The sequence below is a fragment of the Panicum hallii genome, chromosome 9 (assembly GCF_002211085.1).
Source record: "Panicum hallii strain FIL2 chromosome 9, PHallii_v3.1, whole genome shotgun sequence".
Lineage (NCBI taxonomy): Eukaryota > Viridiplantae > Streptophyta > Magnoliopsida > Poales > Poaceae > Panicum > Panicum hallii.
The window spans coordinates 51057812-51082946 of NC_038050.1; the positions used below are offsets into that span (position 1 = coordinate 51057812).

Genomic DNA, 25135 nt, shown 5'->3' on the forward strand with positions numbered 1-25135 from the left:
CACGAGATGCTCGGGGGCTGCGGGGAGAGGGGCGGGGAGGTCGGAGTGGGAGGTTTTCTTGGGGGGAAGGCGGCGGCGTTTGGCTCAGATTGGGGTTTTGGTGGTTTTTGGCGGAATGCGGATTGAAAGCACAATTTTCCCTCCTATTGTCGCGGGGTTAAGTAACCAGCGGGATGGGGAAAAGTTGCTGTTCTGAAGTCCAAGAGTCGTTTTGTGGAATATTCTGAAGGTGAGGGGTCATTTGGTGACCTGATTGGATTAAATATTCGATTAATCATTTTTTCAGGGCTAATTAGCCCGAAAAAAGGGGATTTTTTTCGAATCTTTGGTCTAATTACATCATTTGTATCATCACTTTGGTCTCCCCTTCAAGTGTCATTGTTTAGCCTGTATGCCACGATTTTTGGACCCTTATCTCCAATTTTGTGGGATTTGGATTTAAGGCTCGGGGGCTGCAGGGTACGTGGCATCGACTACTTATTTTTGAAATTTCTTTGAAGGATAAGGAGGATTACAGATTAATGGGACCCTCAGCCTGATTCTCCGATTCAACCTAAGGCTCGGGGGCTACTCCATATGGAGTGCGATTTTTCAATCGCACACCATAGCAGAAATAAAATTCGGGGCATGAGCACCTCATAGCTTCGATGCAGCCAAGCAAGTACTCGAAGAAGGACTTCAAGACGAAGCTTCAGAAGAAGTCGAAGACTGCTTCGAAAGTACTCGATAAGCCTGCAGTACTCAGCTACGAAGAGCTCGGGGGCTTGTCAGACCCGGGGCCACCGGGCTGGGCACGTTACGAAGTTTAAGAGATTAAGCCTGTCTTATCTCTTATTCATTTTGTTTATCTCTTGTTTATCCCGTTTAAATAGGAGATAGAGCTAACCAACACGGAGAGGATCTACTCGAGATGTGTTCTGGTGTGATCCCTCGACGGGAGTTGGTTAGCATCTTTGTAACTCTGACCTCTCGGATATATAAGGGAGGTCAGGGACCCCTCTCAAAATAGAAGATCATTAGGTCATTCTACAACAAAGGCAATACAAACCATACAGGACGTAGGGTGTTACGCTCCGTGCGGCCCGAACCTGTCTAAGTCTTGTGTTCCTTGCACCTTCGAGTTCCCGATCTCGGCGTCTCCTCACCCAAAACTTACCACCTTGGGCATATCCCTCGGTGGGCAGCCGGTTAAACACCGATAGACCTGACCCTGTAGGCAAAGCCATCGGCAACCTGTCTCAAATTGGCACTCACCCTATGGCCCTGCTGTTTGAACCAAGAAATAAAATCGGGCAATCCATTTCCCGCACCCTGTCTGAGAAGGGTATCACATTCCTGATGGGTAGAATCCCTTGATCGACGCCAGAATTTATGAACAAATTGCTCCATGTACGGCAGCACCTCGTCAAGGTTGGTCAACACATATAGCATGATCTGGCGCCACTCTTCATGTGTCAATGTCTTGGTGGTCGAACCACTTGCACTTCCGAGTTGCCCTCGAAAAAGGCTGAGGTTCGATTCATTTTCGCTAGCATTGTAACGAGGTGGTGGATTATGCACGCTAGGGAGGTTGTCACCATAGTATGTTGTTGTGAAGTTCAACACCTCCTCCAGAATGTATGCCTCTGCAATGGAAGCCTCAATTTTGCATTTATTTCCATATTTCTTCCGAAGAACCTTTAGACATCTCTCGATTGGATAGCACCAATGACCCTGCATAGGACCCCCCATTCATGCCTCATACGGGAGGTGCAAAATCATATGCTCCATCGGATTGAAGAAGCCGGGTGGAAAGATCTTCTCCAACTTACAGAGCAACACCGGTGCCATTATTTCCAAGTCTGCAACCACGGTCCTAGATAACTCCTTGGCACAAAGCTGGTGGAAGAAATAGCTCAACTCTGCAAGCACTAGCCAGACATTCTCATGGACATACCCTCGGACCATCGCCGGAAGAAGCCGCTCAATCCATATGTGGTAGTCATGACTTTTCATCCCTAAGACTCGCATAGTAGATAAGTTGACCCCCCTACACAGATTAGCTGCATACCCATCAGGGAACATCAACGTCTTGATCCATTCTAGTACTTCCCTCCTTTGGGGCTTGGTCAAGACGAAATCGGCCTTAGGCTTTCTCCATGTCTTACCGCGACCAAGAGGCTTCATCTGTAAGTTTGGTCTATCACACAACGTTGCCAGATCCACTCTAGCCTTAACGTTGTCCTTTGTCTTACCGGGAATGTCCATCATTGTTGCCCAAAGTGCCTCAGCCACATTCTTTTCAGTGTGGATCACATCAATGTTGTGTAGAAGGAGAAGATCATCATAATAGGGGAGCCGAGTCAAGCCTGACTTATGAGTCCACATATGGTGCTGGCTATATCCCACAAAGCCACCTTCTGGATTGACCACGAGATCATCTATCTGTTGACGGACCATGGCAGTACTCTTCATCGGAGGTGCAAGATCTGTCACCACGACACCTTTAGTGAAGTTCTTTTGGTCTCATCTGAATGCATGGTCATGAGGGAGGAATTGCCGATGTTTGTCGAACGCCGAATACTTGCCACCCTTCTGCAACCAAATGAACCTAAGACCTTCCTTGTATACTGGGCATGGGAACCTCCCGTGAACATACCAGGTGCTGAATATCCCATAGGCCAGCAAGTCATGCATTGAGTATTGGTACCAAACATGCATTCTGAAGTTTGTCTTCGTGGCCCGGTCGTACGTCCATACCCCTTCCTTCCAAGCACGGACCAATTCATCAATTAGAGGCTCCATGAACACACCCATATTATTCCCCGGATGACCTGGAATAATCAACGACAATAATATGTTCTGTCGTTGAAAGCATACGCCTGGTGGGAGATTGAGGGAGATAGCGAATATGGGCCAACATGTGTACGTGGCAGCCATCATTCCATAAGGATTGAACCCATCTGTTGCCAACGCAACGCGTACATTACGAGCCTCTCTGGCTTTCTCACGATGAATGCTATCAAAGTGGGTCCATGCTTCACCATCGGACGCATGAACCATCTTGTCAGGTTTGTATCGTTTGCCATTTTTGTGCCATGTCATCTGTTTCGCGTATTCCTCAGTCATGTATAACCACTGGATCCTTGGTATGAACGGAAGGTGACGTAGGATTGTCACGGGGATGTCAAGCTGCCTATTGCGGCCATCACCGGAGGCTACCTCCATGAACCTAGAGGCTTTACACTTTGGACAGTACTTTAATTCCGCGTATTCTTTCCTAAACAGGACGCACCCCTTCGGACAAGCATGTATCCGGTCATATGGCATCTTGAGTGCACGAAGGAGTTTCTGTGCCTCGTACATGCTCTTCGGCAAAATGTGATCCTCCGGAAGCAGGCTGCCAATAACTATCAACATGCCATCGAAGGTGTCTCGACTCAAGCTATATTGCGACTTTAACGCCATTATGCGTCCAATGGCATCCAGTTGAGAAACCTTTGTCTGTCCATGAAGGGGTTTCTGTGCCGCGGCAAACATGTCATAGAACACCTTTGCGGTTGCCTCTGGCTCCTCCTCCGTACGTCCTTCAGCGAATTGTGCCTCGTGATAGTCATTTAGCATGTCCGCTGCACCGGCATCGGCATCATAATCCTCCACGCGTGGTCTCACCACCTCCTCTCTCATACAACCGTCTTCACCGTGGTAGACCCACCGGGTATAGCTTGCCGTAAATCCATTCCACCAAAGATGTTCCCCCATTATCTTCTTTGTTTGTCTCTTCCTGTTTACACATTTGCTGCATGGACAGAATAATTTACTCGCTCCTTTAGCTGATTCACCAAACGCCCGTTCCAAGAAAGCATCGGTCTTGTCGATCCATTCATCGGTGACCTGACCCTGACCTAAGTGGCCACTGTACATCCACTCACGATCTTCCATACTCTAAACCTATACACCCGGGCGGCGGCGGCGGCCGAGGCGGCGGGGGCCCTGGATTAACTACATCATAAATCAGAAATGCGGTTCTAATCCTATAGTGTATCAGCTAGTTCGGGTAAAATGTAGTTGGTTATATTGCCCATATATCTATAAAATTCATCAGGATATTTCAAAATGATTACTGAAACCTCTGAGAAACACATACTTTAAATTTGTACAAGTTGAAGGTGATCTGGCCAGTGCGGCGGCCGGGGGCGCGTCAGGGGCAGGGGCGCGGCGGCGGCGGGGGCAGGGGCGCGCCTGGGGTGGGGGCGGCGGGGGCAGGGGCGCGGCGGCAGGGGCGGTGGGGGCAGGGGCGCGGGGGCAGGGCCGCGGCTGGGGCGGGCGGGCGGCGGGGCAGGGGCACGGCGGCTGCGGGCGCGTCGGGGGCAGGGGTGCGGCGATGAACAGTAGCGCGGTGGCAGGGGCGCGGCGGCGGCAGGGCCGCGGTGGGGGCGGGGGCGGCGGGGGCAGGGGTGGCGGGGGCAGGGGCTCGGCGAAAGGCGGGCGGGGGGGGGGGGGGCGGTGGCGGGCGGGCGGCGGGGGCAGGGGCGCGGCGGCCGGACGTGGCGGGGGCCGGGCGCGGTGGCGGGCTGGCGGCGGCGGCAGGGGCGTGGCGGGCGGCGGTGGCAGGGGCTCCGGGGGCGGCGGCTGCGGGCGGGCGGTGGCGGGGTCCGGGCTAGGGGGGCAGGGGCGCGGCGGGAGGGGAGAGATTGTCCGATGCGGGCTGTGAAGGAAGCGCACTAATCTGAGAATAACTTGTGCCTCTTTGCCGAGTGTCAGATTTTGGACTCTCGGCAAAGACATCTTTGCCGAGTCTCCACGATCAGACCCTCGGCAAAGACCTCTTTGCCGAGTGGCCACGATCCGACACTCGGCAAAGAGGCACAAGTTATTCCTATACGCATGAGACTTGTGCGCTTCCTTCACAGCCATAACGACACTCGCGCCCCTCCCGCCGCTCCCCGTGCACCCCGCCGCCCGGCCCCCGCCGCCCGGACCCCGCCGCCGCCAGTCCACCCCCGTCGCGTCCGGCCGCCGCGCCCCTGCCCTCCCTCCCCCCCCCCCCCCCCCCCGCTGCACCCCAGCCCCCTCCCTGCCGCCCGGCCCCCGCCGCGTCCGGCCGCCGCGCCCCTGCCCCCCTCCCCCCGCGCCCCTGCCCCCTCCCCGCAGCCCAGACCCCGCCGCCGCCAGCCCCCCGCCGCGTCCGGCCGCCGCGCCCCAGCCCCCTCCCCGCCGCCCGGACCCCACCGCCACCAGCCCCCGCAGCCCGGCAGCGCCTCCTCCCCCCCCCCCCCCGCCGCGCCCCTGCGCCCCTGCCCCCGCTGCGCCTCCGCGACCCTGCCCCCACAGCGCCCCTCCCACCGCGCCCACGCGGCGCCCTGCTAGCCGCGGCCCACTCATTTTTGTTCACATATTATTTGATAACTTTTTACTATCTTATGAGCAGCATCACCCTCCGCAACGAATCCTCCGATACCGACCCGCTCCCAGAGGGCACCGCCTCGGAGATCACGACCGTCGACACCACCACGGAGACCAGCGCGCCTCCTAGGAGACCGCCACCAGAGAGCTTCTCCCGAAGCGTGCCGACACGGGGACCAGCGCACCCATCACCACCAACATCCCCCGCGCATCAGGATCGGGTAGCCCCCATTGTAAAGTGCGTTTGCTGGAATCGTCGTATTCTTCCTATATCTGCATCAGCAAACCAGGCGTATTCACGGGCGAAGTTTCTCTTTGTTTGCTTTAGTGGTAGGGTTGTATCAATTTCTGTTTTCTCACATAACCCAAGCTGGTCAGCACAGATGAAGTGGCCGGGGTGGGTGAAGCTGTTTACCTGCTTCGGCGGCTGCATCCCCTGCAGCGGCTGCAATACCAACGTAAACTACTGTAGCACGGTAAACAACTACGGGGGGCAGGAATCAGAAGGGACCCGGGCCCCTAGTAAGCCAGCTGAAATGGCTGATTTAATATCTATGTAATCATTAATGGCGTTGTAATGTAATGTCTGTGAACTTTGTGAATTTGTCCATTGAACTCGTGTAAAACTATTTTGCAGTGCTTGTTAACTTCGTCGTTAAACTTTTGTAAAACTTGTGTTCGATCAGCTTGTTTGATGCATCTGTTTACATATATTACCTCCATTTTGATATTATAAGGTGTATTTCGTTTTGTGAGGATAAGGTTTTGACCAAAAGTTACTCTATTAATATTTCATTTATGTGATGCAAAAGTATCTTCAAATATGAATCTAATGCATCATCTTTGTGTCATAAAAATTATGTACTACAATAGGCTAATTGCTGGTCAAAGGCTTGTCCTTAACGAATTATATATTAAAATTATATATTAAAATTTTAAAAGGAAGGAGTAGATTGTTCCCCAGACGAATGCGAGATTCCGAAAGCTTTATTTTTTTTATGTGGGCAGGGGCAGATGATTTACTTCTGTATCCGTGATCAATCAGGTCTAACATAATGGCATTTTTGTAAAATGACGAATGCATGAATTTGCGTTTATTTAATAGTGGTAGAAGCTATATCTAATGGCCGTGTCATTGTCAAAAACATGAAGTGTTGTAACAGATCGAGCAGTAGTAGGTTGTAACTGTCTTTTCAGTTTGCGCCATGTACCTATACATACATTTGGGACGGAAGCATTGCCCGTATAGCCATGGCTGCATTGACAACTAAAATTTCCTGGTTTATTCTCGCAAATACCATAGCAAACATATTCGAGTTTTAGGAATTGACAGCCAATATTCCATTCTTGGGTAGATTGATAGTAATACAGATGCATGTGTGCACGGTTTCAAGCCGCACCTAAAGAATGTCACTTGATGGCCGTAAAGCGAATTATGAGATACTTGAAGTATACTCCAAATATTGGTCTTTGGTATCCGAAGGGAGCTCAATTTGATGCGGGTTGGTTATTCGGATTTCGATTATGCCGGTTGCAAGATTGATAGAAAGAGCACTTCCGGTGGATGCCAACTTCTTGGTTGTTCTCTTGTTTCATGGTCTTCTAACAAATAAAATTCTGTGGCTCTTTCTACCGCCGAAGCTGAATATACTTCGGCGGGGAGCTGTTGCGCTCAATTATTATGGATGAAACAAACTCTTCTTGACTATGGCATTGATTTTAAGAATATTCTTTTGTTATGTGATAATGAAAGTGCTATCAAGATTGCCAACAATCCTGTACAACACTCAAGAACCAAGCATATTGATATTTGGCATCATTTTCTTAGGGATCATGTTAGCAAGGGAGATATCAAGATTGACGGAATTGGCACTAATGATTAATTGGCCGATATCTTTACCAAGCCGTTGGAGGAATCACGCTTCTGCAAACTTCGCAATGAACTCAATGTCATTGACTTCTCAAATGTGGCTTGAGACATGATACATATTTCACATTCATGCTTTTTACCTTTATGAGTAAACTCATTTTAATGCATTTCATACATGTCCCACATTCCATGCATGAGGTCTCAAAGTTCTCAAGTTCAAGCTATCTCCTTATGGCCAAATCTTCAACAAATTGATTATTGGATATCATGGATTCATCATGAAATTTGAATAATTTTGTGGTATTGGAAGATTTTGGATTAACATCAGCTAGTTGGACAAGGAATTTGGACTCAGACTACTCAAACCGGACTGTCCGCATGTCGTAAACCGGACTGTCCGCGAGATTGGAATTTTCACACAGAAACTTTCCCAAAACCGGACTGTCCGCCATTGGTACACCGGACTGTCCGCCTGTTGTTGACCGGACTGTCCGTGAAATAGAAACTTTCCACACAGAAACTTTCTTCAAACCGGACTGTCCGCCGGTAGTCACCGGACTGTCCGGTCGGGCCGATTTTTGCCCTGTAACCCTAGCGCCGGGCACATAATACCTCCTCACCTCTTCATTTGTTCCCATCTGCCCAAAATAATCACTCCTCTCTCTTTTCCTCACCTCACACCACAAGATCCCCTCCTCCAAAAGTTGATTTTTGGCCGGATTTGCGGACCCTCCGCTTCAATCCCCGGACACTCCGCGATCCCCTCATGTCTTCTCGATATCCCCTCGTCATGTCCTCTCGGTATTGAATCGAATCCCCCTCTATTTCTTTCGGATTTCTCTCTTTTTCCTAGGGTTTGAGTTGGGGGGATCTCTCATTCTATCACACGTTTGGATGTATGCTTTGGGGCTCTTGTTAGTTATGTTGAGAGGATCGTTTGTCTATGATTTGAGGATTTTCTCACGGTTAAATTTAGAGATCGGGCTAAGTGATTTGAAGAACCCTAAATGGTGAATCATAGGGTTATGGCTGCTCATACTTGTTATCTATGGTCTCTAATTTGTGAAAACTCATTTTGTGACTGTAGTGGAAGGGTCAAGAAAAGTGCAACAAAGAAGGACAATGCTCCCAAGAGGCAACGCGTTCGTGATCCTTCTTCTTCCTCCGAGTCTGAGGATGAGGAATATGTTCCTCCTAGCAATACTCCTATGGATGATCCTTTCGAAGACTATGAAGATGAGGGTGAGGATGATGTCTTGATCAATGAGAAGGCTAACACTGCCCCTAGAGTTTGGACTGCTGCAGCCTATTCATCGGAAAGACGTCCCTATCAATATGGTCTTGAGCGAAACACTAACAATCTTTATTTTCACACAAAAGTGCAAGAAGAGGCATTCTTTGGTCATCTTGTGAACAAGACAGTCTTTGCACATCAAACCATTGATCTAAATTATATGTCTTCTCAATTAGTCATGCGTGATTTGATCCCGATGCTTCAACGCATCGGATTAAGAGAGTTTCTTACTCACAGGTGTGACTGGAACAATACCATCATCCGACAGTTCTATGCCACAGTTGAACTTGATTTTGCAAATGAGCGAATTGAATGGATGGCTGGGAAGACCATGAAGCCTCTTTTGCTGATTTTGCCAGTACCATCAAAATCAACTATCAGTTCACCACAGGTCCTGACATTATCAGCTTACAAGACGACCCTGAAATGAGAGATCTATGAGCCAAATAGAACAGGAATTGACCGTCTCTATGGGCGCATCACCGGTCTTAAGCATTGGCCTGCAGTTTTGAACAAAATCTCTAGGTGCACGCTAGTTCCTAAGTGCGGATATCGAGAAAACTTTCTTGGATATTCAAGGAACTTTGTAGATCATGTGCTCAGGGGTGAGAAGATGGATGTTGTGAGGACAATCATGCATCAAATTCAACATAAGAAGAAAAATCTTGAGGTCAACATCTACTTTGCTCCCTATATCATGTCTTTCATTATTCAGGAGACAAATTATGATGGTCCAAGGCCAGAAAAGCACACACCCTACAAGCCATTCTGTAATGACAGAGACTTTCGTTAGAGAGCTCTCACTCCCATTGATGAGGTTGATGATCCACATGCTCCATTTAATCCTCATGCCGGTCAACAAGCTCCTGCTCAAGAAGCTGCTCAAGATGTGCCTCCTCCTCCTCAACCTGGTCAGCAATTTTGGGAGCCTCCTGTAGGGTACTTTGATCCTTACTTCACTACTCTCCAAAACAATGTCAATGCTAGTTTCTCTTCTCATTTTGAGAGTTATGGGGAGCAAGTTAATCAAAGGCTTAACACTATGGAGCAAAACTTCTATGGCTATGTGGACAATCGCCTGAATGCTTTTGGCCAACACATTCATGACACCATGTATAACCCAATCATGACTAGGCTTGAGCAGGTGCACACTGGGTTACACACTGACATTGAGGCCCTTGATGCCCGGTTTGGTGATATGAATGTGAGTAGAAGTCACAGTGGACCTCATGGTGGTTCTTCTTCCAGTTACTCACATATTGAGGCACGGCAGCAGCGCATCGAAGAAGACATTCACAATATCAATGCAAGTCTCACGGGTTTCTCAGATCATTTCTATTCTATATTCCCAGCTCCGACTCCTCCGCCATTGTTCTATCCTTTTCCTCCATATTTTCCTCCACCGCCTCCACCACAAGACGATTGATTTCATCTGCTCAATTGGTGAAGGCCTCTCTTTTTGGTACTTGATGCCAAAGGGGGAGAAGAAGAGAAAGGAGTGGATGGTCTTAGGGGGAGCTTGCTCTTGGAGAAGATGAAGACCCTCTTGCATTTGCATGCATGAACTATGAACTTTTTGCATTTCATGTTTAATTGCTCTGCATGAACTATTTGCTATTTGGGCTTGTAATACTTATGTGTGTTCTTGAACCCCTTTAAAATCAGTTGTGATGAACTAGTTGTAATACTTATATTTATTTACTTATCTATCTTCGGATGTGGTTGATGAGGCTAACAAATTTTGCATATTGGATATGTATATTCTCTTGCCTCGCTTCCATTTTGTAGGGGAAATTCTGCCAAAATTTTTATATCAAGACATATGTGTGGAATTCTAAAAAATTATATGCACATATGTAGGGGGAGTTTTTCTTCTACTCTTAGAATTTTGAAGAAGTCTTACTCTATCTTACAATACTCAAATTGAATATGAGTAAGTCTTTCAAAAATTGTCTCTCAAGTCTATCTAATACCTAGTGTATGAAATGGGCTTGAAAAACTCAATTATATCACTCCTTTGCTTAGTTGTCATCAATTACCAAAAAGGGGGAGATTGAAAGCATCTAGGCCCCAAAATTGTGTTTTGGTAATTAATGACTACTATAAGTGGACTAACTGCTTCATTGAGATTTATGAGAGCAGGATGGTCCATAAATGAATGTTTGAAAAGAAGCGAATGGCGCAACGATCTAAGAAGAGACTCAAAATGGACAGCTCAAGGCAAAGGTATAACATAGGAATTTTATTTTTGCCTGTCCAAAGAAGAGTAGAGAAGAACTCGACCGGATTTTTAGGCTAAATAGCCGTACTATTAAGAGGGGCCGATGTTCGTTTGCTCGGATGTTTGCTAAGTGTCTTATGATCGAGTCTTTGCATTGCATACCTTAAGAAACATGGCACATGAGAGAAAAGATGCACACATAACGAGGTTTCCTGCACTTCAAGCCTAAACCAGACAGTCCGGTTAGTCAGACCGGACAGTCCGGAACCACCGGACAGTCCGGTCCTGTACGGCGGACTGTCCGGTTTGTCTGTAACAGCTAGTTCTGACCACGCCGTTTTTGCAACAGTTGACCGTTGGGGGAGCAGGCGGACTGTCCGCCGGTAGCTGGCGGACTGTCCGCCAATGTCGCAGAAAACCCACCAACTTCATCAAATGGCTAGTTTGTGTTGGTAGGCTGTATATACTCACCCCTTGGCTGCATGAGAGCTCTCTTGGCACTTGAGAAAGATAGTAGAACATCCTTGAGCTCTCATTCACTCATCTCTCACTCACCATTGCTTAGTGATTGCATTCTTGTGAGTTAGAGAGTGTTTAGTGCATTGCATCAAAGAGGTTGATCATTGAGGCACTAGTGGGATTCCAAGCAAGCATCGTTGGCTTGTTACTCTTGGAGGTTGCCGCCTCCTAGACGGCTTGGAGATCGTGTGAGCCACCAAGCACCTAAAAGGAGATTGTGAAGGTGCCGTGGCTAAATTTTTGAGAGGTTGAGCTCACCTCGCCGGAGCGGTGAAGAGCATCCTAGTGGAATCGAGGTTTGGAGAGGTTCTTTGATCGATTGGCTCAAGGACTAAGTGAAGACTTGGTAGAGGAGCAATCTAGTTCATTGAATCCACCTCAACATGGATTAGGGGTGACCGGCAAGTCATTGACACCACGGGATAAATTCTTGTGTCTTGAGAATTAGGTCTTACCTTGCAATTCTTTATCGCATCTACTCTTGTGCAAGTTTACATTCCTAGATTCTAGCTTTGCTTGATCACCCTAGGTTGCAAACCCAACTTAGCTCGACTTAGGCTAGAAATTTATATCTCTTTTTGTACTAATTAAATTTCTCCTAAGTGCTTTGTTTTTTTAGTTAAAACTGTCTATTCACCCCCCTCTAGCCGGTGTCCTTGATCCCACGGGGGGGGGGGGGGGGGGCGGAGCCGGTGGGGTCGGGGGAGGGACGGCGTGAGAGTGAAACTGTGTGGATAAGGTGGAGGGAGCCGGCCGGTTAAATATTCAAAACCTTTGCCAAGTGCCAGATCTTGGGCACTCGGCAAAGGCCCTCTTTGCCGAGTGCCGGCAAAGAAATCACGTTTTTCAAACCTACTTTGTCAATTTATTGAATTTCTTGTATTTATTGAAATTTGAACTATAGGTCACACGAATAATGGAAAACAATGAATGAAAAAATGATATTCACGTTATTGAAGGATGCATTGAGATCTTATCGAGAAAAAAAATTAGAAATTTCGAACTTGTTGTCCACGAAACATGACGACAAACTTCTTATCCAGTTGTTTTTAAAATGTATAAAAAGCAAATATGGTCCAAAAATTATGAAACTTGTCGACATGTAATGATATCACATGGGGAAGCTGTGATAAAAATCTGACGAGATTTCGTGAAAGTTACAACATACGATGCTTACAAATTGAAAGTTCTCCAAAGAGATGTATGATTTTATGTGAAACCCGATTTGGTGTTAAGCATCGTAGATGTCAAACTTTCACAAAATCTTATACAAATTTTATCACAGTGTCCTCACATGATAACATGACATCTCGACAAGTTTCATAATTTTCCGACCAAATTTGCCTTTTCTACAATTTAAACACGACTTGAACACAATTTAGTCGCCATGTTTCGTGAATAGTAGGTTTGAAATTTCTGGTCCTTTCTTTGATATTTTTTCATAGCATGCTCATTAACATGAATAACTATTTTTCATTCATTTTTCCACTATTCGAATGACCACGCAGTTCAAATTTGAATTATTCAAGAAATTCAATAAAATGAAATAAATTGTCAAAATATAGAAAACACTTCGATAAATGAACCTAAATTACATATCTTGTTGAGGAGAATGTAGGATGGCAATAGAAAAAATTTTAGACAAAATAAAGAAAAAAAATATGTACATTTTGCCGAGTGTCTTAAACTTGGCTCTCGGCAAATACTCATGCCGTTAACTGCCGTTACATCCTGGCGCGTTTTTGCCGAGTGTCATCCTTTGCCGAGTGCTCGGGACTCGGCAAAAAATTCTTTGCCAAGTGTTTTTATTTACCGACTGCTAGAGACTCGGCAAAGGATGAATTTACCGTGTGTTTTCCTTTGCCGAGTGTTGCGCTTGGCAAAGAGGATCTTTGCCGAGTGCCCGATGTTTGGCTCTCGGCAAAGCTCTGGACACTCGGCAAAGTCCTCGTTTCCGGTAGTGTTTGGATCAAGCCTTCTTTATACAATTTTACAACAAAAAATTCCTAGGAATCCTTGTTGAGAATATAGGCAGACACAATATTAAATTCCGTATAAAATAAATCATGATGAACAAAGAAACTAGCATGCATAAATCTAACATACTAGACAGCAAACATAGCATAGCTAGAAATTCAGGATACATATTTGAGAAATATATCAGATCACAGAACATGTACTAAGCTTTGGCTAGAGGGTTGATGATGAAAAACCGCCGCTGCTGGAGACGACGAAGGCGGTTGGCCCATGAGGCGATGGAGTTAGGTGGAAGACGCACTGTGGTGAAGATCTTGAGCAGTCGCACAAAAACACTTCCCAAAAACCTTATTCGTCCTCTCTCGGTGCAAGATCCCAAATGCGAAGAGTTCTGGAAACATGCTCTCCCGTTCGCCGGTGCATGCCAGCGCTCGGGATTGAGAAGGCTACGATGGCGGCGCAGCAGCGAGAAGAGGCAAAAATCCTAGATTTTGTTGTATCTTTGATGGAGTCCGATGAGTCATATATGCAGAGAAATCAAACCGACCTCGCGTCGTGGTCGGGATCTAAAGCCCGATTTAGGATTTAGACTTCCATATCTCGCAGACTTAGGGACCAAGTCACAAAAAACTAAAACTACAAAAGGAAGCTGCGCCTCCGCAAGGCGAGGGGCCGGATTTCAGCGGACCATTCACGTAGGTGCAGCGTGCTCGCACGCCGCGCCTCGCCCGACGAGATGAGGCGTGGTGTGCGCGCGCGTGTGGTATTTCTCTTCTCTCCCCCATCATATAGCTTGGAGGAGTGGAGACAACCTCCATATTTATGTTGGTCATCCCACTCCTCCACTAGCAAGGTGGGACTAAATTTGAACCAATTTCTCTTGCACACATGGGCCTTTGAGATTTATCAGAATTTCTAAATTCGTTAATGGGCCAAACCCACTAAAATTCCAGCAACCCCTCACCGGATCTTAAATGCCCATTTAGAGTCTTGCCTGTTCTTACCACTGTTTGGTATATTAGTGTTTCAGCGGAGACTATTAAATTGAACTTCCACCTAGAGCTTCAAGTTACGCTTATTCACAACTTGACAATGGACTATGCCTTGAATTGCTAGTTTTCTGCGAACAAGTTTCACTTAAAGTCATAACCTATACATGGCTGCCAGTAGCCTACCCCGTGGGTGGAGCATATACATCGTACTCCCTGGTCTCTTCACGAGCTTGCTAGAGATCACCCAAATCTCATAGACTGCGACATTTAACAGCCACACTGATATAGGTGTGTTCTTTCAAGAACGCTCTGTAGGACAGCACCTTTGCTTATCAAAGCCAATAAAAACACATTAAGGCGTATAGCCAACCTGCCTTACAGTATTTGAGAGTATTGCATCTTCACTTAGAGAGGGTTAAACAAGTTACTCTCCTCAGTTAACCAATAGTTTATTCTTCCCAGGTCCTAATTCACGGGATCTCTGATCACATAGGGGTTACTACTATGGCAACCTATATGGGTCTAATACCCATCTCCCTCGATGCATTTTCAATCACATTCCATGAAAGCTCTTTTGTAAAGGGATCTGTCAGGTTTTCTCTATTGAGATATAATTCACATATTTCACACTTATTACTCCAGAGTTTCTCAACTTTCTGAGTGACTTCAGTCATCTCTTGACGTATCTTGATGACTTCGCATTATCCTTAGCACTGTTAACCTTGACTATCACTGTTTGATTGTCACAGTTCATAAGGACAGCCGGCATTGGTTTTTCAATCACTGGCGAGTCCATCAAGAGCTTATGCAACCACTCTGCTTCAACAGTGGCTGTGTCTAAAGCAGTAAGTTCCGAAGACCTGCTCTCCCATTCGCCAGTGCACGCTAGCGCTCGGGATGGAGAAGTCTACGGGGCTGCGCAGCAGCAAGAAGAGGCAAAAACCTTAGGTTTTGGTGTATCTTTGGTGGAGTCCGATGAGTCATACATATAGGGAAGTCAAACTGACCTCGTGTCATGATTAGGATCTAAACCGATTAGGTTTAGGGTTTAGACTTCCATATCTCGCAGACTTAGGGATCAAGTCACAAAAAATAAAACTGCAAAAGGAAGCCGCGCCCCCACAAGACGAGGGGCCGGATTTCAGCGGACCGTTTGCGCAGGTGCCGTGGGCCCGCGCCCTTCGCCCCACCCCGGGTCCAGCGTGGCGTGCGCGTGCATGTGGTGTTTCTCTCCCCTCCCCCATCACATAGCTTGGAGGAGTGGAGACAACCTCAATATTTATGTTGGTCATCCCACTCCTCCACTAGTAAGGTGGAACTAAACTTGAACCACTTTCTCTTGCACACATGGGCGTTTGAGATTTGTTAGAATTTCTAAATTTATTAATAGGCCAAGTCCACTAAAATTCCAGCAATCCTTTGGATATCAACACAGAAAAAGGCCGATGAAACTGAATTTAGCTGAAACGCATGATTCGAGCATACCTTTTCTGGCAGTACAACAAAGAAGGATATATATGATAGCTAATGTTGTAGTGGCAAGTTCCATAACACCAACAGGCTTGCTTTGGGTCATATAAGATTTGCAGTAGATATCAAGCCATTACCTCATAAGTTCTACATGAGGTACTGAGTGATTTGTAGTTATTTTCAGATACACAAGCAAATTGTACAAAACAAGCAGAGCCAACAACATACATGACCACATGCCTGTTGGTGTTTCTTATGCCCAATAGAATGAGTATTCTCCAAGCGTAAATCATTACTAATGTAGCACTTCACTTTGGAGTGTTCCAAGGTATCGTAAATTTCCTCGAGGAAGCACCCTTTTTAAAGAGTATCAAAGAAGCGAGTGATAAACTTTACTAGAGGTATCAGCCCACTAACATAATAGGGGTAAGCTGGATATGATAAGATAAAGGTTGGATTATGACAATGACATGGGAGACTCTTAACTTAGAGTAGTAAGCAGCTGGGAGCACAACGAGCAAGAAAGACTCCTAAAACACTTTTAAACTTAATGAGCAAGCCTCGCTAGACTAGACCTTGCTTCTAACTAGATACTGGGAAAACAGAGCATACTTCAGCGGCTGAAAGAGGAAGGACTTTAGAAAGGGGTGAGAGGGCATTCCAACGGCAATCTGCAACTACTACTATGAAAGCACCCGAACATGGTAGACTTCAAAGGACGGGCAAGGCTGTCACCACCTGCCGCCTACCACATAGTTCCTTAGGGTGGAACACACTTCAAGCTAACACTAAACCAAGACACCATGTATGCACTCATTGTTAGGATTTCTCTTGAGGCCTTCAAGAGAAATCCCCCTCAATCTAGGGAACTGACTTGAGCTCCCTAGTTCGGGCGAGAATACCCGTAAGGTAAGATCTCGATAAACAAGATAGAAAATAAAAACTAAGCTAGAGGAAAATACTTCGGCACACAAGCAAGATAACTGGAAAGATAAATAAGTGAGTAAAGTAAAGCTGACTCGAAAGATAAAGAAGATAACTTAAATTGATAAGTTATCAAAGAAAAAGATACAAGAGCTATACCAGACTTCCGATAATGACTCTAAAATCTCGAGATAAGCTCGACTTGACTCTAACTCCCAAACTACTATTCCTAACTCCAGAAAGTGAAACATGGAAGAGAGCTCCTTCATGTGTGTTTACAAGTGATGGATGCACCCCTATTTATAGTGTGGAGCTGATGAGGGTGAGGTCGGTAAAGCCGATAGGCAGTTGGCGACAAAGTGGAGCTGGCTGGCCCCAGCCCTTGGATGAACGGCCTCTTGATCCTGCGGCCTTCATTGCTTCCTGGAGGTGGTTAACTTAACTGCTAAGGACGCGGTCCTATCTTGGCACGTAATTAGAGGTCGGCCAGCCTAGGTGGGGCTAGCCCGCCAAAGTCCGAGGTCGTTTGATCCACCGTCTTGATGTATGGTCGGCCAAGATTGGTCACCCATGAGCTGCATTGGTGAGTTTAGCATATGTTTCTCATAAGCGTGGCCCTTCAATCCATGGGTGAAGCTTTTCAAGCCTCCTGATTAAACCAATGTTGAATGCATGGCTCAGGGGTAGTTTAATTGTGTTTTCTCACCCTTGGATCAGTGACATGGCATTCGGAGGAGGTGCCAGGCCGGCCGGCCTAGGTTTGTGCCGTTTGCCTGAATTTCGTATCTTGTGTTCCTGCATTCACAACTCATCCAAAACTTGTGGAACTCGAATACATAAAGCAAAATATGTATAGAACATGGTGCAAAGTTCTATTTTATTTCTAAGAAGTTAACAGTCAAGGCGTGTTTCAATGGCTGTCAACACACCCTATTCACCCTCCAGTCAGTATCATTGATCCTACTAGTAGTCATCTTCTCACACACCACGCGTGCATGACTATGCTATACTATAACCGTCCATATCATAGACACAATTTGCTCTTTGTGCCATAACACCACTTTTATATAACACACCAGTCACACCGCCATAATCGTGATGCTCCCACGCTCTAATCTATCCAGTCGTCACCTACATCTGGTAGTCGCCGGTCTGATCCTGAGTTGAAGCAACTGCCCTAAATCGCGTCGTATTCAACAGCCACTTCGTTGGTCTGGTCACCACGCCTAGCCAATACTCCCCACTTGCAGCCAATCAAATGGTCCAAGCCTTATGCCCAGAGTGTATGACACCACCGATCGAATCGCCGATCACTGTCATGCTCCACGTTGTGCCGTATCGAGCGGTTCCGTGACACCCACCAAGCATGATCCTAGAGCCTCCACAATGATATTCATAATGTCTCTAGGTCCAACATAACCAAGGTTCTGATACCATGTGTTAGAATAATAAGCACACGGAAGCAACGATTGATCTAAAGAGATGACATATGCGAGATCAAAGATGACACAAGAGACACGATATTTGTTGACGAGGTTCAGTCACAGCCTACATCCCCAGAGCATGACTACTACGGACGCTTCTCCCCAATACTGCAACATTGGTCGCTCCGAGGTCCCAACAATGCGCCACCTCCCTTGTGAACTTGCCGCTATATCCATCATAGTTACAACAGCAGCCCTCCTCTCATATTTATAAGGAGCACAGGTTACAAGAGTACGACACAAACTCTACATCCTACCGTTAATACAACTCCAGGTCCAAACGTAACCGACTATTACATAACATTCGACACAATTCCAACAATGTTGATTCTGTTGATGGGTCACTTGTCATGTGGACATCACGTATCTAGCTCTAGCTTACTGAGGGGATCCTGTTTTGTGATTCGGAGTTCACGGGCTCTACTGACTCATGTCAATTCGTGCTAGTTATCTGTCAATTCATGCTAGCTATCTGTTTGGTCATGCTGGATCAAACTGCAGGACAATGTGGGCGAGGAACTGAAAAATGCCAATAGGACTACAACTCAGTGATTTCAATTTTTTTTTCTTTGTCATGGATCAAGATGCTGGATATATTGATTCTTGGGAAGACCAAAACTATGCTGCATTAACCACGTAGAATCCATAAACAGTACAATTTGCCACATGACCTCTCTTTATATAATATCCTGTGGTATTTCCCCTGTAGTTTTCATCAAAATCAATGCCGAAATACCCATGATTCGGTCCAATGTATACAGCTATATACTAATTAAAGAGAAATTAAATTTGTTGAGTGCTGATACTTGCCTAAGCATTTCCTGGCAGGTAGCTGTCAAATAGATTTCAGGACATATTTCATTTGCTCTAAAAAATTATTAAATTCCTAATCCACAAATAGGTGTTGCTGATTTGGTGGTCCATTTTTTTCTCCATTATGCTCCCTGCTTCAATCTATTGCGAATAATATTTAGCACCTTCTAATTTGCTGCCCATTTTTATAGCAAGTATTGATGGGTAATAATTTGGCATCAAGCCAAACACTGGTTTGGCCACAAATTAGCAGCCCATAAAACCTTGCCTAAACTTGTTTGGCGCCAAATTTATTCCTTGCCATCAATAATATTTAGCACCTTCTAATTTGGTGACCCATTTTTGTAGCAAGTATTGATGGGTAATAATTTAGCATCAAGCTAAACACTGGCTTGGCCAGAAATTAATAGCAACCCATAAAATCTTGCCTCAACTTGTTTGAAGCCAAATTTGTTCCATGCCAGCCGAAGGCAGGTATTTTCAAAAAGCTGGCACAAGCATAACAGTTCCCAATTTTTTCGGTAATCTTTGTACTACTGCAACTGTCCCCAAGTCTTGGCATGGAGTGCATTGGGCATTAACAGTTGTCAGGCAATAGGGCATCACGTTTACCATTACTAAGCACTGTAATATACTATAAAGAGCTTGTTTGCAAGAAAGGTTTTGCCAAACAAATTGTCACCACAGGAGCGTTAACGAGGAAAGAATGACTCAAGCAACAAGCTCCCTCTGCGTTGTTTTGTTGATGCTCGCACTGGCATTTGCGGTATTGATTCCTATGTTTACTATTTAAGTTATTTTTGTGTCTTCAATTGTTTGAGAGACCACCGATTTTAAACATTTTGTTTACTTTCCTTGATTGGCAATTGCAAATCCCTTTACCTTCTTAATCAACTGATTCATTTTGTTCCTGACCATGATTCAAATATGGTTTTTGTATGTTGTTTCCGTATAACTGTGTTCATTTTTTCAGGTTGAGGTTTCTGCTGGAAGCACAAATGGAGGGTTCTACAAACCTGTAAGTCTATAGCATAGCACAAGATTTTTGCGTCCCGTGGATTATTATCGTATTATTTCATTGATCTAACGTATGAATTTGATAAACAGGCTGGTGCTGAAGGCTCTGTCCCAATAGAACGTAAGGAATTTTTTGTGCTCTCTACACAACCTTCTGTGCATCCAAGTATCCAACCCGCCTTAGATTTCTACTGAAAAAGTTTGAGAGAAGACTACAAAACTGATTTCTTAAAAGAAAGGCGTCAGTACAGCTAGCGTCCATTAAGCCATTTCTGAATGTCAAAAAATCATTCCTCTAACATCTCATGTTGTTCTTCTCTTATGCATGTACAGAATGCCCAGACAAATGTGACTACCGTTGCTCAGCTACATCACACAGGAAGCCATGCCTTTTCTTCTGCAACTATTGCTGCCAGAAGTGCCTATGTGTTCCATCTGGCACGTACGGCAACAAGGAAGAGTGCCCATGCTACGACAACATGAAGAACAAGGAAGGCGGGCCCAAGTGCCCTTGAAATTATTACAACAACTGGAAATATCATGTACTGTCTGATATACGACAGCTTCCATATCTTAGAATTGGTTGCATGGTATAAACATCGATCAGAACTCTAATTGTTAGTTATGTTTGAGAAAGATGAATTTCTATAATAATTTTGACATGAACCTCTAGAATATCGAAAGTGCATGCATGCTTGCAATCAGAAATGATCGGTATACAACGATCAGAGAAGCATGCTCCGTATACTTAGAGATGTTAATTTATAAAGAGTAAATTTCACAGGCATGTTCAAGGATTGTCGGTAAAAAAAAATAAACCGCTTCGACAGGACATTTCAATAAAAACACTTTTCATTTATGTAGGAGTGCTCCATCCCAGAATTCAAAATGATGTTTTGTTCATCCCAAACCTGCACAAACAACAAGAAAGCATAGTTTTGTTGTTGTGGCAACATTTATGGCAACACATTGTTCCATAATTGCACTATAGGCATAAAGAACAAGAAAGACTTATACTCACCCTACAGAAGGCATGACAAACTTTCAGTTGCTTTTATCAAATGAAGCAGATAACCAATTCCTAGAACTCAGATAGAAGGTTCACTACAAGAGGACCACCCCTTTAGCAATGGATATATGCGTTGCTAGAAATGCTAATAAGCGTTGCAAGGGCCTATACCAACGCATTTGATATACGTTGCAATAGGTGGCGTTGCAAGGACCTACAGCAACATATACATATGCATTGGTAAGCAGTGCAAACAAGTGTTGCAAGCTTTGCAATGGATGCTGGCAACACTTATTATGCATTGGTAACTCAAGGTCCAAGCTTTTCATATATATTAACCATAGAACTATAATATTTATATCACAACATATTCCACAAGCACTAGACAATCCAAACTTGAACATTCCACCCAAGCGTGCTAAAAAATTGAAAATGATCTTATTAGATAAATAATTTCAGTTAGAAGAATTATCTTTACATGGTTGTTGATAGCATACATAGATATAAAAAAACTGAAATTGAACATATGACTATTTTATCAGGAAATACATTCGCTCAACTGATCTCCGTGCTCCACATCCTCAACTGTACAACAAACATATGCATGATGTGTTTTGCAATCTGTTCATCTCTGAAGCAGGACTGAATTCCCTGTGTTTCAGCTCTTTCAGAACTTCTATGAAACTTCATAAAAAATAAACCTCGGTAATACACCTTCAAGCCAGTTCCGAGAAGGACTTGGAGACGAACGAGCCACCGCTCGTCGGGCGGTTCCCGCCCTTGAAAACCACTCGCAACCCGATGGCCATACCAAATCATTTTCGGGCAGCCATCTAGGTTTAAACCATAACATCTTCACCGCAAGGTCGTTTCGTGTACTGGAAGGGCTTTGAGCCCTCCGAACTACTCGATTACGAGTCCCGCCTTGTGGCCTTCACGCAGGAACTGCCCTTCCAGGAGGGCAAACCTGTCTCTCCTGTCGCGGAAGAGGGAGAACGTAGCACAGAGCTACTCGAGTACAGCCTTAGGGCTAACAACTCGCCGGATCATCAAGTCTGCATGGTCTCCCTTCGCAACACGGAGGATGAGGAGCTGGACCCCGAGTACGACAATGAGCAACTTGCGGATGTCTCAGCCGACGAGCCCACAGCTGACGCTCCCCAGGATGAAGATGAGGAGCACCGAAGAATCCGGCGGGTAAAGAACGCCAAGCGCGCCCAATGCAGGTGCAACACGCAGAATCGCGCCCGCGAACCAAGGGGTCTCAACAATGCTTTTGCAGCAGTCGCGGATCGGCAGTACCGTACGCCGATTGGCGCCATCGTAGAAGCAGCACTCTTAGCTCAACAACTCCCACCCAATCCTAAGATACAAAGGCTACAGTATCTAACCCAGCGCGCACTCGTGCAACTCGATGGGCAACATCCAGTGTCTCCCACTCGGAATCTGCCCTCGAGATCTGAGCGCCATGGCGATACCGCGCTGATCAATCGCACCCCCGGAGGAGGCCACGGGAGCCAGAGGAACGACAACCGCCAGCGCAACGAGGGCCACCCGTCCGCGCGTAGCAACATCTAACAAGAGGTACAACAATCCACTCGCAACCAGCATGGTGCAAGGCATCAAGGCCAAGCCTTCATGACGCCCCCACGATCGACCTCAGGCAGAAGAATAATGAATGCCGCGACGCACGGCGTGTTATTGAAGCGAGGAGAAGGGACCGTACTGGCAGGCGCCACGACGATGACGACAGCGACCGCTTCCCCGCCTTCACCACCAGCATCACCGACAAGTCCTATCCAAAGGAATTCAAACCAGTCGAAATCTCCAAGTACGATGGTATGCAGGACCCGCGCCAGTGCATTCGTTGCTACTCCGTTGCTATTGAAGTTTCAGGGGGATCCAACTCCACCAAAGCTCTCTACTTCCCGATGGCTCTGGAGTCCGCACCCCTCACGTGGCTTGAAAGCCTCAAGCCAAACTCCATCGACTCGTGGGAGGACCTCAAGCGGGCCTTCATCGATAACTTTCAAGGATCCATGATCAGGGCAGGCACTCGCCACGACCTGTCCCAGGTGAAGCAAGAGATGAACGAGACCCTGAGTTCCTACATATAGCATTTCTTCAAGGCGCGCGCCACCATCGCCAACATCACCGATGAAGACGTCATCCGCTGCTTCCAGAACGGGCTCTTCTTGAAGCATACATACCATGACTTCGGGCGCAATCGCCCGACTACTGCCGTGGAGCTGCGTGACATGATGGCACGGTGGGCTGACCAGGAGGACGAGGAGAACGCCAGCTTCCCCAAGCGCAACCACGACAAGCAAGGCAATGGCAACAGCCACTTTGACAAAAGCCAGCCACTCGAGGATCACCTGAAAGCGCAAGCAAGACCAAGAAGTCGCGGCCGTTGAGCGCAATCCGCGTGGCAAGAAGTCGGGGAATAACCACACATAATACGAGCAAGTCATGCACAAATAGTGCCCGATACATCCGAAGTCACGACACACGCTCTTCGAATGCGTCACCATCTGCAAGTCACTCAATGCACCACCCCTCCCTCAAGGAGGAAAGCGAAAGGACCAGGAAGATGATGAGGGATGTGACAAGTCGAGGGCTCAAGACTTTCAGGATCCGAAGAACATCATCAACGTCATCTTCGGCGGAGACGGTGGATTCCCCTCCAAGCGCACGCAGAAGTTGACCCTGCATGAAATACTCTCTGTGGAGTCGGGCCACGACAAGGCCTCTGAGATACAGCGAGGTCCCGATCTCCTTTTCCGAGGACAATCAATGGACCAGCTTATCCAAGTTGGGAAAATTCCTGCTTGTCCTAGACCTTGTCGTGGCGGGCTCACAGCTAACCCGAGTACTCATCGACGGCAGGAGCAACCTCAACTTGCTTTTCGCGAGTACTCTAAAGAAGATGGGCCTAGACATCTCCAAGATGCTCACCCCCAGCAAAGCTCCTTTCTATGGCATTGTCCCGGGTAACGCGGTTACACCACTTGGGTCAGTGGTCCTGCCAGTCACCTTTGGGACGAAAGACAACTACCGCATCAAGTACATCAAGTTTGAGGTGGCCGATTTTGACTCGTCATACCATGCCATCCTTGACAGACCTGCACTAGCCAAATTCATGATCGTGACCCACTACGTCTAGCTGCTACTCAAAATGCCAGGCAAGACAGGCGTACTCATACTCCATGGCGACCTGAAGAAGTCATACAACTGCAACAAGAAAGCGATCGAGTACGCCACGACATCACGCATGCCAAAGCCGTCTGCAGAAGTACTCGCGGCCGCGCAGAAGCTGACCAACTCAGAGATGGAGATCTCCAACCAGAAGCCTAGCCAGTCGAGGGTTAAACCTAACCCCAGAAATGTTGGCATCAAGGCCATCCAGCTGCAAGAAGGCGACCCATCCAAGACTGCTTTGATCGGGGGCGGCTTAGGCGACAAATAGGAAAGCGCGCTCGTCAGCTTCCTTAGGGCTAACCGGGACATATTCGCATGGAAACCAGCGGATATGCCAGGGATGCCTAAGGAGTTGATTGAGCATTGCCTAAAAGTCAACCCTAAAGTCACTCCAAAGATGCAATGATTACGACGCTTCGCCCCCGACAAGCGAGAGGCCATCAAGAAAGAGCTAGCAAAACTACTCGTGGCTGGTTTTATTAAAGAAGTGTACCACCCTGTACTAGTCTTTAAAAAGAATAATAATGAATGGAGGATGTGTGTAGATTCTACTGATCTCAATAAACACTGCCCGAAGGACCCCTTCGCGCTCCCACGCATCGACCAAGTCATCGACTCTACGGCTGGCTGCGACTTGCTCTCCTTCCTCGACTGCTACTCGGGCTACCACCAGATAGCTCTCAAGGAAGAAGACCAGATCAAAACGGCATTCATCACCCCCTTTGGAGTATACACATACACTATAATGTCATTCGGGTTGAAGAACGTAGGAGCCACCTACCAACGGGCCATCCAACTGTGCCTTGCGGACCAGCTACACCGCAATGTTGAAGCTTACATGGATGACGTGGTCATCAAGATCAGGTTGCGACGGTTTCGATGGAAGGTTAACCCGACGAAGTGCATCTTTGGCGTGCCACAATGTCAACTACTCGGGTTCATTGTTAGTCAACAAGGAA

The 25135-nt window shown here is 46.6% G+C and overlaps 1 protein-coding gene across 1 annotated transcript in view; it reads left to right on the top strand.

The window, feature by feature from the left end:
* Positions 1-20481, top strand: part of LOC112873116 (gibberellin-regulated protein 6-like) — a 41593-nt gene extending 21112 nt beyond the window's left edge. Inside the window, exons 3-5 of the mRNA XM_025936138.1 lie at positions 19923-19967; positions 20057-20087; positions 20300-20481. Coding sequence (XP_025791923.1) covers positions 19923-19967; positions 20057-20087; positions 20300-20481 — 258 coding nt within the window. The remainder of the gene's footprint in view (positions 1-19922; positions 19968-20056; positions 20088-20299) is intronic.
* Positions 20482-25135: the final 4654 nt, after the last annotated feature.